Source organism: Polistes dominula, unplaced genomic scaffold (assembly GCF_049000335.1).
Source record: "Polistes dominula isolate Pdom_NZ unplaced genomic scaffold, Pdom_raw_medaka contig_373, whole genome shotgun sequence".
NCBI classification, from domain to species: Eukaryota; Metazoa; Arthropoda; class Insecta; order Hymenoptera; family Vespidae; genus Polistes; species Polistes dominula.
Genome location: NW_028300899.1, coordinates 1,882,879 through 1,902,803, shown reverse-complemented (window position 1 = coordinate 1,902,803; position 19,925 = coordinate 1,882,879). Strand labels below are relative to the sequence as shown.

Below are 19,925 nucleotides of genomic sequence, written 5' to 3'. Positions count from 1 at the left end.
TTACACTAACGTTGCACAAGCTTTATGTCGATGAGAAGAATGCAATGACGTATTGATATTTCCTTATCGAACTTCTATCGTATTACATGAGCTAAGAAGAAGAAGAAGAAAAAATAAAAAGAATGTCAAAGTTTTGACCGTTTTAAATCGAATTACTTAAGTCATTTTATTTTTTTATTTTTTATTTTTCTTCTTCTTCTTCTTCTTATCTATCTATCTGCCTGTCTGTGTTGGTCGATTGTCAGTATCTACTTTTTCAAATTCTTTTTCTCGAGACTAGTAGAATCATCAATCTTCGGAAATGGTAACGGGTAATTTGCATAAACGGATGAAACTGTCCTACCGTAAAACTCACGGAGAAGCTCGTTTTAGCGAATTTTTGAGTAACACGGAAGAACCGTTCTTTTAAGAGTTACGTGATAGGTCTCTGGAGTTCGACGGCCGTCTTGGAATTGGACGAAGAGAAAGAAACAGATAGATATATATAAAAAGATCGAAAGAAAGTACTAGTAGTAGTAGTAGTAGCAGTGGTAACAGTAGGAAGAAGAGGATGAAAGAATGGGGGTAAGAGGGGGGATGGAATAGGAAAAGCCGGACAAAACAAGACGCGAAAGGAACTCAGCGACAAGTCAGCGGAATAAAGTTTTCTTCCCTGACCGATACTTTGGCGCCCGAAAACTTGGTAAAACTAGAAGTGTGTCTTCTTCTGAGGCACCTTAGAAAGAGAGAAATGAAGGAGAGAAAAGTAAGAAAAAGGAAGAATCAAGAGTAAAAGATCGGTATACGAATGATTCTGGATATCTCTTGGTGCTGATGGACTCGAAGAGAAAAGAAAAAGGCAATGCTCCGAAGTAAAGTCGATGGCCGAGCACGTTGAGGGCAAGAGGAGAAAAATGGGAGGATAAAAATCGAGGAGATGGGGGAATAGTTGGGTGGTACGATGATGGTTGGAGGACGATCGACTTGGTGAGTTCAATTTGTAAACAGGACTCTCAATAATGTAAGATTGTTACACCCGAGAGAACAAACTACCTTACTTCTCATTTTCTTCTTCTTCTTCTTCTTTTTTTCTCTTAACTTGAGATGAAAAAAAAAAAAAGAAAGAAAGAAAGAAAGAGAGAGAAGGAAGTTTAACATCGTCTCGCATAGACAGCACAGAATCCACGAATGCGAAGTGTCGTTCAACGGGAATAGGAGCCGTTTTCTACGTTCGCGTACAACGTAGAAAAGTTCGCAGTAAAACTTGCTCCTTGTACGTACGTTTCGCGAAAGACTTTATCGCTTCCTCGTATGCTTAGCGAAAAGACCGTACATGGAATTACGACTCGACGTTGTCCGAATATCTATGTGCTACTAGAAAGAAAGAAAGAAAGAAAGTAAGAAAGTAAGAAATAAATAAATAAATAAATAAAGAGAGAAAGAAATAGGAAGATATTACTCTTTCACGTATAAAAAAAATATATATATGTAGTCGTAAGTATTATTAATTCGGCGTGCTGCGAACAGGAGATGCTTGGATCGTTTGCAGTTGGAATAAAAAAAAAATAAAAGAGTGAAAAGAAAAATAAAGAATGAAAAAGATTAGTCGAACGGAAGAACGCGAAGAGCGAGTTCCACCGAGTTAAGGAAAGGATATAAAAATTTGTTTCTCGGAGGAGGCGGAGTAGAACAACGACGACGACGACGACGACGACGACGACGACGACGACGACGACGACTATAATATGTGAAAGAAAGAGAGAAAGAGAGAGAGATAGAAGAGGAAGCTTCGTGGATATTGCCTCTGGAGTTGGACGGCCATTATCCACCCCATTTCATCTCCTCCCCGTACCTGTTTTCCGTTCGCGGCCGCCGCGGCGCGCAGTTACAACGTGGAAGCATAAAAATTGATTGCTCCCGGCGCGTCTCTCTCTCTCTCTCTCTCTCTCTCTCTTCCGAAAGAAAAAGAAACAAATTGGGGGGAGGGAGGGTAGTAGGAGGAGATCCTTGGACCGAATGACGTCACGCGACGCGACGATAACGAGGGATACGCCGGGGTTCGATGACTTTTTTCTTTCTTATTTCTTTCTTATTCTTTGTCTACCATCCCCCTTATGACTGAAAGTGTGCAAGAGTGAGAGAGAGAAAGAGAGAGATAAAAGGAAACGTCTGTAACTTCCCGTACGTTCCGTGCTACTTGGTCGTTCCTCGTGATTTACACGATCATTAACGATACGACTGTTAGAGAGGAAAGGAAGAAAAAAAAAAGAAAAAAGGGAAACAAAGACATAGAGAGAAAGAGTGAGAGAGAGAGAGAGAGAGAGAGAGATTTACGCCATTCTGGAGGGCTTTGTAGGGCTAACGCACGCTTCATGAAGGGCGGCCTGATCGAACGAACCCCTTTTACGAGCTCTACTCTCCGACTGGTTACTCCACTGACCGAGATGCAAGCTACTCGACACAAATATTCCACCATCCATCTTCTCTCTTTCTCTTTCTCTCTTCTTCTCATTTTTTCTCTTCGTTTTCTACTCTGTTCCGATATATATATATATATATGTATATATATTTTACATGAGTAGTCCGAGTTTATGCGATCGTTATTTTCCTGCTTTACATCGCGTATACGCCATCATGCTCGTCGAAATATTGTGTATAAAGTATGAAAGACTCAGGTAGGAAAAATAAAGTATTCACAGGCATGCTACTTTTCTTTTTTTGTTTTCTTGTTTTTTATTTTGTTTTGGACTATACGATATCATCGTGTAGACGCGAAAATTACAACGTTAATGTCTATTACAAGCAGGTAAACGAGAATGTGTAATTATCGTTCTAGTTTTATACTGTATGGTATACGAACCGTTGAGAGAGAGAGAGAGAGAGAGTCAAAGACGAGAGAGTAGAACATGAAGCGTGCCGATGAAAGGTTTTTTGCATCACTCTAAACTTCTCTCTCTCTCTCTCTCTCTTTCTCTCTATCTTTTCTTTTTATCTCTCTCTTTGTCTCACTTGTTTTCCCGCTACTTATTTTACCCTTTCCGCTAGTCAACGAAGAGTACACGGTACTAAGAGTTGATTGACTTTTTAATTGAACCCATAGTGCAGGCCAATTTACACCATCGTTCTTCTTGTTCTCGAAAATTCACTGAAATTTTCACGTCTTTGCGATCGAGTAACTCTCTTTCCTCCCCCCCCTCTTTATTATTTCACGTCAATTTGATTTCAACGCTCGATTTTGGTAAAACGTTGTTGCATCGAATGTACAACAACATAAAACAATATTTCTTAAAGAAAGAAGAAGAAGAAGAAGAAAAAGGAAAAAGAAACTATACTTTTTATTGTAAGATTTATTAAATTGAGAGAGGGGAAAACGATCACATCGAGTCGGCCATTTTATCCTCGACCGGATTCCTCTCAAGATCCTCCCACTCGCGTACGTAACCGAACTTTCACGAGCAAGTAGAATTAATACCGGACCGATCTCCGGGGGCCTTTCCTTTTTTCCTACCTCCCTACCCCACCCCACCTCCCACTTATCCTTTCTCCCTCTTTCATTATTTTTCTCTTTCTTAATGATCACGTAAATTACCCTACGTCAGAGAGGATTCTCATCGTATATTAACATTTTTGTTTTCCTTTTTTTTTTTTTTAACTAGTATATCATATATTTCCTGATTATCTTTTTATAAAAAAAAGAAAAAAAAAGTAGAGATGTAAGAAATGTGAATAAAAATGTTTGAAACTTTCGCTGTTACGATGAGGAGGATCGGCGATAATGTATAGATATAACGCTAGTTGTTGGTTGGCTGATCGCACTTGTATGCACGAATGTATGTATGCAAATGGTATTACCGCGAAACAATCATAATTTTCCACGAAGTTCGGACTCAAACGGCACGAACTTACGTGCTTTTGAAGATCGTTATCGCTGTGCTCGGCTGCAATATCATACAAAAGCTCCCGATCGAACTCGTTCCACCCTTTCCCTTCTCTTTCTCTCTTTATATTTCTTCCATTTTTTTTTTTTTTTTTTTTTAGTTTATCGTAGTCACATATACGACGTTGTACGAGACTTTCGAATTGTTAACGAACTAAGGTACGATCGATAGTTCGGCAAAAGCAATTCCAAGAAGTCGCATAATTCGAACGGAGTTGTCGTAATCGAAAGAAAAAAGAAAAAAAAAACAGAGAGAGAGAGAGAGAGAATATTCGCGTTAAAAGAATACAAGTAAATTCCAGCTGGCCGTTTATAGTCGACGAGTTTCATGTACGTATTTTTAAAGAAAAAGAAGACAAACAAATGGAGAAAATGCACAAGAGAGACGAGTGTACGAGACGTTTAGTCGATATTCCGCTGCACAGTGCGAATCAATAACATTCTATCTTTATTTTAGATTTTTGTTTCCGATTTAAGATCTTCCCGTCGTTCATTCATCGGTAACGATGACGTATTATACTGTGACGTAAGTAACATACTACTACTACTACTACTATTACGAGGAAAACGTCGATATACCGTTTATCTTCGAGTCGAAAATAATTCTTAAAGAAAAGGGGAGGGAAAAAAAATAAAAAAAAAATAAAAAAATAAAAAAGAATAAAAGAAAAATAACCCCTAAGAGGGTTGTTAATCTATGCGCAAAAAAATCCCCATTGTCATACAAATTGGGAGGAACCAGAAAGAAAAAAAAAGAAGATAAAAATAATACGCGTGACACGGTGGCAGCACAAACCGTGAGAAACAGAAAGAGAGAAAATAAAGAAAGAAAGGATAGATCGAATGCGATAAAAGAGAAGAAGAAGAAAGAGAAGGAGGAGGAGGAGGAGGAGGTAGCTTTCATTTCTACGCGTATTGGGAGAGAATAATATACGCGTGTAAGCCAACAAGAAAAAAGGAAAAAAATAAAATGAAAATAAAAACAAAAAAAAAGGGAGAAGAGGGGGGCGTTTATGCGACACGTGGAAGGTACGGCGCGTAATCGATTACGAGAAGAGGAGGCTCGCGTGTCGCGTGCTCGACTATCGAAGAACAATAAGAGGCCGTCTGCCGCCACGCGAACGCGTGGGTGGAAGAACCCAGTCTCTCATATATATACACACACACTCATTCGTTGCGTTAATACCACGAACGAGAAAAAGAGAAAGAAAGAGAGAGAGAGGGAGAGTAGAGGTGGTGGGAAAAACGATGCTGTCTTCTCTTTTTCTTTTTTTTTACCTATCGTATCGTACCCTCGTCTCTCTCTCTCTCTCTCTTTTCACTTACCCTTTACTTTCTCACCCCGTTCTCTCTCTTTTTCTTTCTTTCTTTCTTTCTTTCTTTCTTTCTTTCTTTTTCTCTTTTTGTTACGCACAAGAAAAGAAGAAACACGCGCGTGTCGGGTCCATATGCTTCTTCTCGCGGTTGTTTCTTGGACGTTTCCCAGAAAAAGGGTGACATTAAAAGTGCAATAGCCCCCCGATGATCTCGATGCATCTCCCTGCATCGTTCGGTTAACGGCCCGACTCTCGAATTTTTTGGCTCGCTTTGGTTACGACGAATAATCCAACACGACAAAAGGTGGACACAATTTATTCTAACGGAGAAACGAATGAGAGAAAAAGAAATCTTTTGTTATTTTCTCTTTTCCTCTCTCTCTCTCTCTCTCTCTCTCTTTTACTTGTTCGTGTCTTTTTTTTTTTTCTTTCCCTTTTTACCTACTTTTTTTTCTCGGTTGTTAAAAATAATAATGGCAAACGTGTTCCCGCATTAATTTCTAACGTGTATAAGCCAATCGAGATATGAACTTCATTATTTTCGCATCGACTTACAATAACACTATATAATTCGATTCACTGATCTTTCATCTCCATTTTCTAACCAATAATAGTACAAAAAAAAAAAAAAGAAAAAAGAGAACAAAAATACAATTGTGAACTTATACGAGTAGAAAAATTCACGGTCAATGAAGTCAGGTATACATTACGGTATTATGTATTATGATGGATGCCCAACTTAAAATCAAATAGTAGAATTAATCTGACAAATAAATAAATAAATAAATGAATAAATGAATAAATTAATAAATAAATAAATAAATAAAATGATTCATGGGAGAATATCCTGTTACGAGGAACGGATATTAAAAGGAAGAATTTTTAGTTTGATTGACAGTTATTTATAGAAAAATAAAGAAAATAGAACGTTTTTTTTTTTTTTTTTTTTTTGAAAGATTCTCACAGGGGATTGTAACTATCGCGAAAATATTTTGTCCCCTTATTGAGGGGGGGGGGGATTTTAGGTTTGGGGTCTTAAGGGAGGTTGGGGAAGGTAGGGGGGAGGGGGAAAGGAAGGAAAAATAAGAGTCGATCGATCATCGGGATAGCTTTGTCGAGGTCTGTCTCTTCTTCTCGTTCGGCAGAATATCATCGTCGATTTATCTCCCTGGAGACGTCGGCGCCGGACTTTGTACCTCGTGACCCGTCGTCGTCGTCGTCGTCGTCGTCGTCGTCGTTGTCGTTGTCGTCGTCCCCGCGAGTAGTAGTGAACTGGATCGAAGTTAAGCGCGACAGAAGGAGAACCTCACGTTTACAAAGACGGCCAACGAATAGAGAGAAAGAGAGAATAAGAGAATTATCGATTCTTCTTTCTTTGTGGTTACCCCCCCCCCGCCCTCTCTCGACCCTCCTACTGCTCCTCGTACTTTCTTCTTTCGATTTGATCGGTTCGAACGTTAGCTGCATAACTCCTCGTTTCCCGGAAGTTACGTTAATAGGCACGGATCTATAGTCCGTGCGTGCAAGTCGTCCCTCGTTCTTTTTACCGGACCCCACACGAGAAAGAAAGAGAGAGAGAGAGAGAAGAAAAATATCGAACGGTAAAGGAGAAAAATAATGTAATGTAAATAAGTGACCTCAACAAGAAGAACAATATAGTTTTTTGTTTCCTTCGCATTATTACAAGTATTTCACGATGAATTATAAAATTGCATTAAAAAAAAAAAAAAAATTCAGCATAATAACTAGATTATAATTTTAATTTAATTTTAATCTTAAATTTAAATTAACGTTGGAAAGTATTTGTAGAGAATTTCTAACTATGTTGTTGCTCGTTAGAATTAGCAAAATTACTCGTTACGTGAACGAACGAACGAATACTGGCGCCAACCTGTCACGTGGGAAGAATAAAAGATCATATCGATTAAACAAAAACCATCGATATTTTATTTTCAAGAGAATCTTACGTAATTAAAGAAAAGAAAGAGAAGGATGATTTCTTTTTTAAACGAACCGGTCCGAGTCTCTTTGTAAGTTGATTCGATCTGTGCGCGCGCGCACGCACTTTATGTTAGTTACTTACCTCTCGTAAGTTTCGATGGCAATCGCGCGAGTTAAAGCGTAACGCGCGTTATCGGCCTACGAGACGTATGCGTACGTGCTCGATAATAACGTTCTAGCGTATTAGCTAGTACGAGAATGAGCGAACGAACGATACCCGACTCAGGCGTAGAATTACGCTTGCGACGTGTTTGTCGTTTCTCGCTGTTGAACCCTTTGCTTGTTTTTTTTCTTTTTTCTTTTCTTTTCTTTTCTTTTCTTTTTTTATTCTTACTCGGCATGGTTAGGAAGAATTTTCTATGACGTTTAAAGTCGTTGTCGTGACCGATCGTAGCAAACAAAAGCGAGAGTCTTTTTGGAATGCCGCAATAACGTATGGAATTTATATTCCACAAATCGCGGTGTATTATCTTTCATTAGATTTTATTCGATCATTTTATTTTTATGGACATTTCTTAAGAGAACGTTTGTAATCAACAAGTTTTCCATCGTTGCTTCTTTTGAATGTTTTTTTGAATCTTAAATTATTGACCGAAAGATAAAAGTTTTTTTTTTTTCTTAAAAGATCGAATCTTAAGTGACTTTAAGAGAAAAAAAAAAGATAAAAGAGGTTACACAAATATAATATACACCTGCCGAAGAGGTACCAAGAAAAAACACCTTTCCTCGTAAACGAGTACCTTTACTTAGCACGTTATCGAACCTTGTAATTGACCAAATTACCGATAGAGAGGAGAATCGTCGGTACCGAGAGCCCCAGGGAAATCAGGACTTTACTCTCCTAACTTTCTCGGTTGAACGAGACGCGACAAAGTGCTTGACCCGGCAACTCGTAGACAAGGACGACGATAAAGGTAATGGATCTTCTATTAGGGACCGAAAAGGGTCGAATACTTTGTCCGAACGCTTCTGACTCTGAACGAGAGCCAACGTAAAGTTACTAACTCTCTCTCTCTCTCTCTCTCTCTCTTTTACTTCGTAACGGGCATCGGGTTAAGTGGCTTTTAAATGAATTATGAATTAATCAGATCGTAAGGTCGTAAGTTGACTCTCTAGAAATAATTTCACATTTATAAATATTTTATTACTATTATTATTCTCCAAGTAATATCATTTTTAGAAAAATATTTCGATAAGATCGAATAGGATGGATCGATGATTAGACCAAGAACTAACGAATAACTTTGTTAAATAAACTTGATCTTGTTTATTAGAATTGCATCGATCGATGTTCACTCTTCGTTTATAACGGTAAAATATTATTCGAGAAAAAGAGAGAACGTTGAAATTTCGTAAAACGATGCTTTTAACATTTCGCCGAACGTCGTTTCGATCGATTCCTCTAATCGCGTTCCATCCACTTTAAAAAAACTCTATTCTCGTCGACTAAAGAGAAAGAGAGAGATCTTTTCAGTGAAAAAATGTAAATAAATATTGAAAAAAAAAAGAAGAAAATTGACGTAATAAAAAAAAAAAAAAAATAACAGAAAGAAAAAGTGTATTGCGCGTGTCGAGTGTTCTTGCGTCAGACAATAAGTAGTAGTAGCAGCAGCAGCAGTAATAGAGTAGTAACGTAGAAATAGACAGACGATTCATAGAAAGATATTCTTGAGATTAAAAACTGGCAAATATGAATTAACCATAAGTCGTCACGCGCTTGACGTTCGTGCAAAGGATATTAAATTTCCGTGAAAACAACGTTTCGCGTGTGCTTCCGACAACAGGAGGAACGATTAACGCGACCATAAAGACGATTATTAAGAAAAATGATGAAAACAGACGGAAAAAGATTTGCAAGATCATAAAAGTTGATGCATCACAAGGAGACAATCAAGATCTTCTCTCTTTTTCTCTTTCTTTTATTTTTTTCTCTTCATCCCTGTATTCGAAGAAAAAAAATACTGATTAAATGATTATAAAAGAATCGAACAGTTGTTGGGTGTCCTCTCAACGTGTTTTTACCTCTCGAACAAAGTGCAGAGAATCGAGTAAAATCGATGAGAATCGAGTAGGGGCGGGGTGCACGCTAAAATCTTTCCTCTGTTCGCTCGTTATTCATATTAGCACACGTACCGTGCGCGATTTACAATGTTTGCCAGTCCATGGCGTAGGTCGAGAACGAGTGAGTGAATGAGTGAATAAGAGAGGAGAGAACAGTAGGAAAAAGAGAGAAAGAGAGAGATCGTCACGCTCTCAACGTACTCCCACCTGCTATCTTCGTCATCGAGGTCGTAACAAGGAAAACTTGCTTTTTTCTTCTTCTTTTTTTTTTTATATTTTTAATTTTTTATTTTTACTTCATCTTCCTCTTATTCTTCTCCTTCTTCTTCTACATTTTCTTCTTTTCTTCATCTTTGTCTTACAAACGTCAGGTCGTAAACATCGTTGACCCGAATAAAAGATTCTGGTTAGGTGATTCGTCGAGATTCATGGGTTTTTCTCGAATCCTATGAACGTACTGTTTTTTCTTTTAACGTTAACAACCGGAAATTAACAACTCGATCGAGTTAGCTTCCCATCGATGATGACGAGAACGACGACATACGTCGATGACGAGAAGCACGCGCGTGCCGTTTGTTTGGCGGTAAACACGCTTTACGCCCAGAGATAAGAGCCGACCGGCCGTTAAAACGGAAAATATGCTTTTTAAAGGCAGCGACTCGTGAAAGGTTTCTCATATATATATATGCATACGTCATCGTTTTTATCGTTGTTGTCGTTATAATGTTCGTATGGGGATAATTCAGGTGCAATTCAAATCGATATACATATATCTTATTTTTTTTAAGAATGCACGTCATGATTTCCATTAACGATGGTTAAATCGCATAGATCAAAGTCGCTTGTACATAGATCACGAATTTTCTGAAAACCTACTTGACTATAGTCCAATGAGAAGATAGAAATATAAGAATAAATTATGTCCATGTTCTTTAGTATCATTGAAAAAATGGATAAATAATTTACAAATTTATTTCTTAGTCCATAATAAAATATAATAATAATAATAATAAGTATTTTAATCATATATCGATATAACTTGGTAAGAGTACGTAAACAACGAAGCAATGTGATTGAAGAAGGAAAATATTCGAATGGAATTAAGAATAAAGGAAAAAGATTTTGTGAAATAAAATAAAAGAACACAAAGAAAAGAAGAATCTGAAAATCAATTGGTAGAGAGAGAAAGAGAGCTTGCCTAATCAATCGGTACTCATCCATAAGGCATTTTAATTGCGCGTTTCGCTTATCTAAAATATGCCACCTTATCGGCAACGTATCGTCTGATTTTTCTAACCGACAATCATCCAACCGCCAGCCGATAATCGAGCAAATTCTTCTTTGATCGAGTGTTTACTCGAACTCGAACGCCGGCAGCACCTAACGTTATACTGATCGGTATAGAGTAAAGTCGATTCTTCTTCTTCTTCTTCACCACCACCACCACAACCTACACCACCACCACCACACCACAACCACAACCACCACTACCTTCTCCTCCTCCTCTTCCTTCAATACAAAAGAGAATAAGAGCGCCGGGCGCTTTCTTGGCTTGTGCACGTGCCCGATAGATAAATCATTGATAAATCGTGACGTTCTATCTTCGACTCTCGAAATAGTCTATCAGGAGTTTCTAGGTCGTATCATTGACTATACCTCCTTCAAATTTTCCTATCGTTCAATTTTCAATGAAACTTTTTTTAAACAAATTCTTGTATCATCGTTTAATATTTTTATTTTTTAATATTATACATAAGTGTTACGTTATTTGTTCAACGTTGTTTATGTTGTTATAAAATAATCTTTCCATTTTGTTTCTTTACTTTTTTCTCAGTAGAAAAAGAAAGAACAAGGATAGATTACGAAGAGACGATAATCCTGATCGATGGAAGCAACGACGACGTTTCCCATGCGAAAGAAAAAGAAACCGATAGAAAGAGAAAGATGTTCTTACAAGGGGTAAGGGAAGCCTCAACGGGGCTGGTAAGTGAAACTCATCGTACCTTACGGTCGAGGGTACGCTCTCTCGACGATAGGGCTGCCTCCGGATGAATACGAGCCGATGAAGAATGAGGAATAAGGGTGAGAAGAGATAGTGCTTTCGGTTCGCCGCACTATTAAAATACGGTACGTAGAAAAATCGTGCATTAAATCTTTTGCAGCCCTTCTAACTTTCGAATTAGGACAGCCTGTCCGATGGTTTTTTTTTTGCATCCCTAAGAAGAATCTCCCCTTTTTGATGAAGTACGATCAGTAGAGATAGAAGAAGGGTCATCGAAAAGGAATACAACGAGAATGAGAACCACTGTACGTACCGTAGGTATACTACTACCGTTATGCAAGCGTCGAAAGTCAAGCTTTTTGTAATTTTTATCTTTCACTCTCTTTCTCTCCTTTTCTTTCGCTAACGATTTTGAAGTTGTTAGAATAGTAATATCGATTATTTATCGATTGACGATTATTACTTGATCGTAAAAGTTAGGTGGTGTGGGTTAACCGTAAAACTTACATTTGGTAGCGCGTTAGACGAGGACGATCGTGAAGGGAGCGCGTGATCCGAAGCGGACGTCATCCCAGTGATCGTGTACCTCGATGCTTCGTTTAACCGGGACTCCCAGGATCATTCACCAAGTTGCGGAGTCGCGTGCGCACTCGCGACCCACCACCGACCGGCAACACCAACACCACCACTACTACAACTACTACTACTACCAGCACTACCACTACTACCACTACCAACACGAGCGTGTGCTCGCCACTACGATCATCATCATCATCATCATCATCGTCATCATCACCGACGAGTAACATGCGATAAATAAATAGAGATGACTCGACCCGAGCATCTCTTATTCCTTAATTTTCTTCTTTCGAAATAATTAAGGAAAAGTGTCATCAAGTGTCCGAGTAACGTGGGGGCGACGATTTAGAGATCGTCCGATTTTTCGATCCTCGGGGAATCATTCTAACCGAATCGATTTCAATTCACGAAATGATGACGATAATAATAATAATAATTAATTAATATGATACAACACCTTGACGATTCTCCCCCTTTTCCAATAGGGGGTGTTTTACACTCGACCGGTTCGAACTTTCACTCTCACTGTTTCCCTTTTGCTCTCTCTCTCTTTCTATATCTATCTCTATTTCTATTTTTTCCTTTCTCTCTCTTTCTCTTTCTATCTTTTTCTAACTACTGTTTTTTTTTTCGTTTCGTTTTTTGCTAGAAAACACACTCACGTGCTCAGAGTGAGACGCATCCAGGCGCGTTGCGTCAGCAGCGTCGACGCATTGCGTCGGGCTGGCCTGTGGGTTGCTGTTTTCAAATTCCACGCATCTAACCACGCGTTTTCCGCTACTTCCTTTTCTCCTGTTATCTTTTACACTTTTATTATCCTCACTATACTCTCTTTCTTTCTCTCTTTCACTACTTCCTATCTTTTTCACACACTTATTAACAAATTTTCCACTTGTTTTCACAATTATCCGATCCACTTTCTCTCTTCTTTTCTAGCTCTCTCTTTCTATCTTTATTTCTTTTTCTCTCTTTTTTTTTTTTATATCCGTAATCACTCTGAAAGAATGTTTTTTATTATCTTCTTTATTTTTGACTCGAACTATTACGCAGCACCTCGCAAATCACCAAAGTATCAACACTAAATTCCAGTTTGGCTCTTGACTCGGATGCTTATCCTCTCCGAGGGTTGTCGTCTTCTTTCAGGGTGGAAACATCTCGACCCTCGGCAAAGAGCCATCGAAAACTTATTCTTCCACTACACGAGCGAGGTGATCGTAAAAAGATCGTTGGGACAGGTGACAAACAACAAAAACAAAAAGTAGAAAAAAAATGAAAATCACAAATTTGAAAGAGAAAAAAAGAAACAAACACACAACAAATTACTCGTACGCGACGAATTATCAATCAACGAAATGTTATATCCAATGTGTCGTCGTTGATAATCTCTCTTGTAAGATATATATATATATGAAAGAAAAAAAGACGAAAAAAAAAAACCAAAACAAAACAACGACGAACCAAAGTGAATAAAAAATTCGTAAAAAGTAAACTAAGAAAAAAAATATTTTGGAGTAAAACAACACTTTTCGTTGGCGTCTCGTACAAATTCGTATCCTTCTCGGCGTGTAAGGGCTGCTGATGATCACTAAAAGAGCGATCGTTATAATATCGTATCGATCACCGCACGACGACGACGACTACGACTACTACAACGACGACGACGCGTTGTTCCGATGACGGTGACGATGAAGAAGAAGAATAAGAATAAACTACGGTATCGGCTTTGGGCCGTGAGACTCTGAGCGGCGCGAGTCAGCCCTACTAGCGTGTTATTCGCTTCTCGCTTACCTGGCCGCCGCCGTTGCCCTGTTGCTGCCGCTGCTCGCCTAGACCCTACCCCCACCCCTCTCTTACCACCCCTCCACTCGTATCGTGCACGCGGCTGCCCCTCCATTCGCCCGTTTCTTCCCCACCCCACTCTCTTACTCCGTAATCCCTACCACTCTTACTAAGACGCCCCCGCCACTCACCATACTCAACCCTACTTTTTGCTCCTTTTCTCTCTTCTCTTTTTTTAAACTCTTATTTACTTATTTATTTATTCGTTTATTTATTTATTATTTATTTATTTATTTATTTATTGATTTTTATCTACACTTGACATAGATAAATTGTTCCTAGATTAATAATCGTAATGATGAGTTTTCAATGTGATAATCACTATGTATCATTTTTGTTTTGTTTTCTTTCTTTTCTCGTTAAATGAAGAAGAAAGATAAATAAAAAGAAAATTGTTTATTAATAGAGAAATATATCGAGTGATACCATTGGCGTGATCTCGAACAAGCGTATATATGCATGTATGTATCTAATTTTTACATCCTAATGCAACTCGATACACACTTTCACTCGATTGTATACTCTCATTGTCACACTTCGACGCCGTCGTTATTCTACTCTCGAATGTCACTCGATCGTTAATTTTGAAAAAGAGTAATAACGTCATATTATGCCTTTCGCTTGCTGACTCTTTACATTTGATTATTTATTTATTTATTTTTTTAATTATTATTATTATTATTATTATTATTATTATTATTTCAATTTCGATGTAGACAGAAAGAAGAAGAAGAAGCAAAAGAAGAGAATATGCCTTTGGCGTTGGACTCTCGATAGCAATTCGAGATGACGAGCCAACGAACACGACGACTTCAATTGCGCAACTCCAAGTTGAGGCAAGGTTTGTTTTGCCGTGAGAGTCAACGGCACGAACGTTTTATTATTAATGTATTTCAATGAACGTCAATATTATGTACATCGTTCAAGCAGTAAAGGACCATATCTCCAACGGTAAATCCGACCCTGATCCTTTCTCACAGACTCGATCATCGTTTTATCGTAATTAAAAATTACCACCATATCGTCGATCTTCTCGATATTCGTTTCGATCGTCAACGATAAAAATCTGTAATATTCTTAGTGAGTTCGAAAGAAAAAAAAAAAAAAACGAAACAAAAATGATCGAAAGAACGAACTTGCTTATTTTTCAATTCAATTTTGATCCTCAATACTTTCACCAAATTTATGAAGAAACGAAAAAAGAAAAAAAAAAAGACAACCAAAAATTATTTTATAAAGTCGGAATATTCTGAAGGTATATACTTATAATTTGAAAGTAAGTTTAGAACGAGATACATCTCGTTCGAACGAATACGAGACACTGTTGACGAAACTTTGATGACGGTGGGATATTCGTTTAATGTCTGCTGTTCTGCCCAACAACGAGATAATTAATTATCAATCGAGTCGCCCGCGGGGCCGGTTCGATTATATTATTACTCGCGACAACAAGCGTGCTTCCCACTAAATTATTCCGCCGAGTTTAGATTTTTTTGCTCGGCATGCAACAATAAACTACGTAGACACGCATTGCGTTGCGCACGAATTTCTATAAATAAAGCAGAAACATAAATAAGATGGGAAACGTAAGAAAGATTGATCGTTGTTAACGAACGTCATTACATTCTTTACAATTTTCGAATATTTCAAACGTCTCTGCAATTTTCTTTTGCTTTCCTTTTTTTCTATATATATATATATATATATATATATATATATAATTTTATATCTCGTAATATGAGTTATTTATAAATAATTCTTTTATCTTGATGCAACATATTTTCAAAACAATGCGGATTTAGTTAAAAAAAAAAAAAAAAAAGAAAAAAAAAGGAAGAAAAAACACATGAGCCCAGGTATTTGAAGAAATTGAAAGATAAAGATTTTTTCGAAAAATCAAAGATTAAAAGTGTAGGCTTATTAATTAGGGTCTCTTAATTAGTTCTTCCAACGCGAACGAGCGATGAACAAGCGATAACAATGGGGTCCCAGTGTTATCAAGAAAAACCGGTCCTACTTCTCGCATTCCCTTTCGTTCCCGAGGCTTTCGTTAAAATTCCGGCATCTTGTCGCCAAATCTCGGTGATCGTACTACCTCTTGGAATGGGATTCTACTGGTGCGCTAGTGTATCAAAGGAAATGAGAAAAAGAAAGACACTGAATTTGGCACCTAACGCGCAGGATTTAGGCTCTTCTTGGCATCGGGCCCTACCGGATAGGGATTTAAGGCTCGTCGAACCTTTTACAAACGGCGTGCAAATTTCTTCTTGAATTCCAATCGTATACTTTTCTCGCGAGTAAACACGCCCATCGATTCTCATCCCGATTCGCGTTATCACTGCTCCTACGTGCATTGCCATAATTCCCATTTTTCGCGTTTTTCCATTAGAAGAATAAGAAGAAGAAGAAGGAGAAAAAGAAGAAAAAATACAGGAAGAAAGAGAGAGAGAGAGAGAGAGAGAGAAAAGAAAAAAGGTTCGGCATGTTTGATCGACCGTTTTCGACCGTTTCGCTATCTTCCAAGATCTGGGACACGAATGTCGAGCTACCTACACCTTGCGTTTTACATCGTTACATTTTTCGGTCCGTTTCCAGAATGAAAAAGAGAAGTCGAGAAATCGGCAAAAGGGTCGTCTCTCGTTTTCTACCGCAAGATCTATTCAAAATCAAAGATACGCGGGTTAATTATAGTGACAAGTAACCAACGCCATTCGTTTGATTTTTATTTTATTTTATTTTTTTTTTCTTAAAACATCTTCGATTTACCTGAAAATCGTAAATCGGAAAAAGCAAGAGGGTATATAAATCATAGAGGGAGTGGGATGACTACGTACAAGAAACCAAAACTATTCTCGGTTATTTTTTTTGTTTTTTCTTTTTCTTTTTCAAAATAAATCCTAGACACAATATAGTTCTTTGATGGTAGATCGATATTTGGAAAAATTACCCCCGATTTTTCTCTCATTCGTCTCATCGAGATAAAATAATCATCGATGACGGATAAAATAAGAGAAGCACATTTATAAAACGAAAAGAAAATGTCTATAGCTGTGGATCGATAGTTGTTCGTTCTTGTTTTCATTCCTATCTCTATATGTAACTTTAGGAAAAGCATTCGCATGACGAATCGTTCGCAAAGATCTACCCACGTATTTTGTCGACGATGAATAACCGATGAGACGAGTTGAAATCCGTAAATCCTCCCCTCTCCCGTTCCCATAACCAACGAACCATCTCCCCTAGCCCTCCCCCCTTATCACCCGCTCTTTCTCTCTTTCTGTACATATATCGTTATTTTTAGAGTTAACATCGAGATCACATATTTCCCACGTTTTCGAAAGATACAACGAGAGAGAGAGAGAGAGAGAGAGACACAGAAGAAAACGAGTATTTTCAACGCTTCGTAGATCGATTTAATACCACGAATATATGGTCTCTTTCGTTATCTCTCTTTCGAGCAAGCGCAATTACTAATTGCCGTTATAATCTGACGGAACTCGGTGGACCGGAGATATCGTAGAAATTCGTTTTCTACTGACGTTAAAAGCAATTCGCTCTATCTCTCTCTCTCTCTCTCTCTCTCTCCCTCTTGTCGTCCAATCGACGTCTCGAAGCTTACCGATAGTACGAGTTCATTTCGATATAAAGGAATATCGATAGAATAATCACCAAGTTATGTATGGTTAGAAAGCAAAAGAGAACAAAAAGAAGAGAAGAGAAATATCTCATCCTTCAGATAATACACGAATAAAGGAAAAACTATTAGAAATAGACAAGGAATAAAACAAAACGAACGAGCTAACGTCAGCGTTTTACTTATACGCACATGACAACGATAATGACAACTACAACGACTACGTTGACAGTTCGAATAGTTTCACGACAGGAAGAAGGATCACCCTAACATATTATAGATCTGTCTCTTTTAAACTCGGTAGATCCTTTTTTCGAGATCTCTTCGTTCGATCTACATACCACGTAAAGTATCGGTCAGTTGTTTCTATTTCTAATTCCGTACTTTTTTCTTTTCTTGCATCAAAATCTGTTTTGCAACAAATCGATTTATATATATGTAATATATTGATAACCAATCACTTCCATTGGGATTTAAACGATACCGAGATAACGTTTTTGATAGAAATTCAAAGCGACCGATAATAAAGTCGCTTGCAAAATCGAGATTGTCAGTGATCGGTTCATACCTAGGTAGATAAATTTAACTTACATAATCCTATACACGAGCAATTCCCTGATTTTATCTATTTATTGTCGTACGTTTTTATTTTATTTCTATTTTTTTGTTTTTTTAATTTTTTTTTTTCATTATACTCATATATATATATATATATATATAGTGTTCGAAAAATTTCGAAAAAAAGAGACGAAAATAAAATAAAGTAAAATGAGAGGAATAATAACGAAGTGGGGGAGAAGAAAGAAAACATTCGCATGGAAAAAAAAGAAATTTCAACAGGCATATCTCGTCGAAGTCGGCGCGTGGAAGGACGGACGCGTTGCTTGGCAGTCCGCAAACCGCATTTAATCAGTTTGCGGTCGCGGTCCGGTCTCTTACTCCCTTTTAATACATTTCTCCCTCTGGCATCTTCCCTCCACGAACTATGCATAGCAAACGTAACTCAACTCAACGCGCACGCTTACGATGTTCATGCTGCACCAACCATCGTAACAACCAATTGCTTCTTTTCTCTTCGTTTATGCCAACTATACGGTATCTTTTCTTTCATTTATAATATATCTCACTTATTTTTATTTTTCCAATTGTTACCTATTCTATTATTTATTTATTAATTTATTTATATTAATTAATGATCATCTCTAATACCCTTTTATAGATTATATTAATTGAATATACAACATTTGGCATAAAAATGTATAGAAATAATAGATGCTCAAAATACAATGTTTTACAGATTATATAGATTAATTGTATATCAATATTTTGTATTGATAAGAATTATAACATTAATGTGTCTCTGTTTTCATTTTTTTTTTTTTACTTATACTTTACTCAACGATATAAGACTATTGATTAGAATTATATGTCAATGATAATTAATAATAAATACGTAAACAGTGTGATGTTGTTCAATGTATAATGCAAAAGTGGTTTTCAAGATTTCTTTATGGAACATTAAAAGAGAAAATATTCGTCATATGTGAATAATTATTAATACCTTTAAATTATTTTAATCATTAACAATACTATATCAAATATTATCATCTCTTACTCAAAATATAAATATTCATATATATATATATATATTTAAGAATATCATCGGTGGCAAATTTTAAAAATTATTATAAAAAAAAAAGATAAAAATAATCATCGTTTCGGTATAGTCAAATAAATTTAATCGTACAAGGAATGTGATCCATATCTTAATATCTCGTCGCGTGTGGTCTATAATAAAGTTGAATATAATTTATTGAAGATATTAATATCGTTGATTATGCGACGTATTAATGAGAGATAAATTATAAGAAAGAAAGAGAGAGAGATTGAGTGAGTGAGAGAGAAAAAGAGAAAAGATGTTAAGGTAATAGGACTTCGTTCTATTTTCATTCTTCGATTTTTTCCTCTTTCGTGGAATCCAACGACGTCGTACAGGAGGAAGAGATGCCGGCAGTTTTTAAACAAGATTTTTACGCCTCCTTTTCGTCGAGAAAGGAAAATAAGGAAAGAGAGAGAGAAAAAGAGAGAGAGAGAGAGAGAGAGAGAGGGTGGGCCGACCGGTAATTTGGTGGAATTAAATAATAGCGCCTCGTCCCATTAATGTAACGACTCGGTCGACGATGTCCCGCAGGATCCGTAAACGTTTGGTGAAAGAGAAAAATAAAATTAAAAAAAAAAAATCTAGAAAGAAAGAGAGAGAGAGAGAGAGAGAGAGAGAGAGAGAAGACGAAGGCAGGTATGGCTTCTTCGCGTTTTATTTCATCGAAAGATACACCAGAGGAGGTTTACATATACCCTTGTCTTTCCTTTCGGAAGCTAAGAAAAAAGGGAGAGAAAGAGAGAGAGAGAGAGAGAGAACACACCCCCAATTCTGTGTGGTCTTTCACGATTCATCGAATTATTGCTTATGAATTTTAGAGAATTTAATAATAAAAATGTTGTCCACCAATGTGTACTTTCGATTTTTATTTGATTTTATTTGAATGTTTTCTTTTTCTTTTTTTTTTTTTTTATCAA

At 37.1% G+C, this 19,925-nt stretch overlaps 1 protein-coding gene and 1 long non-coding RNA gene across 5 annotated transcripts in view; one reads left to right on the top strand and one right to left on the bottom strand.

The window, feature by feature from the left end:
- LOC107065410 (fibroblast growth factor 17) overlaps positions 1-19,925 on the bottom strand; it is a 112,600-nt gene that overhangs the window by 42,389 nt on the left and 50,286 nt on the right. The window contains exon 1 of one of the 4 annotated variants that reach the window (XM_015319075.2): positions 12,538-13,908. The exons of 2 other annotated variants lie outside the window; for them this stretch is intronic. In XM_015319075.2, coding sequence (XP_015174561.1) covers positions 12,538-12,557 — 20 coding nt within the window. In that variant the 5' untranslated portion in view covers positions 12,558-13,908. Of the gene's footprint in view, positions 1-11,803; positions 11,944-12,537; positions 13,909-19,925 lie in introns of those variants that run through there. One more of the 4 variants, XM_015319103.2, reaches the window with a different exon arrangement.
- LOC149033460 (uncharacterized) lies at positions 8,862-11,946 on the top strand. The gene is made up of 3 exons (XR_016178338.1): positions 8,862-9,521; positions 11,132-11,610; positions 11,813-11,946. It is a non-coding gene; the product is annotated as an uncharacterized LOC149033460 (long non-coding RNA).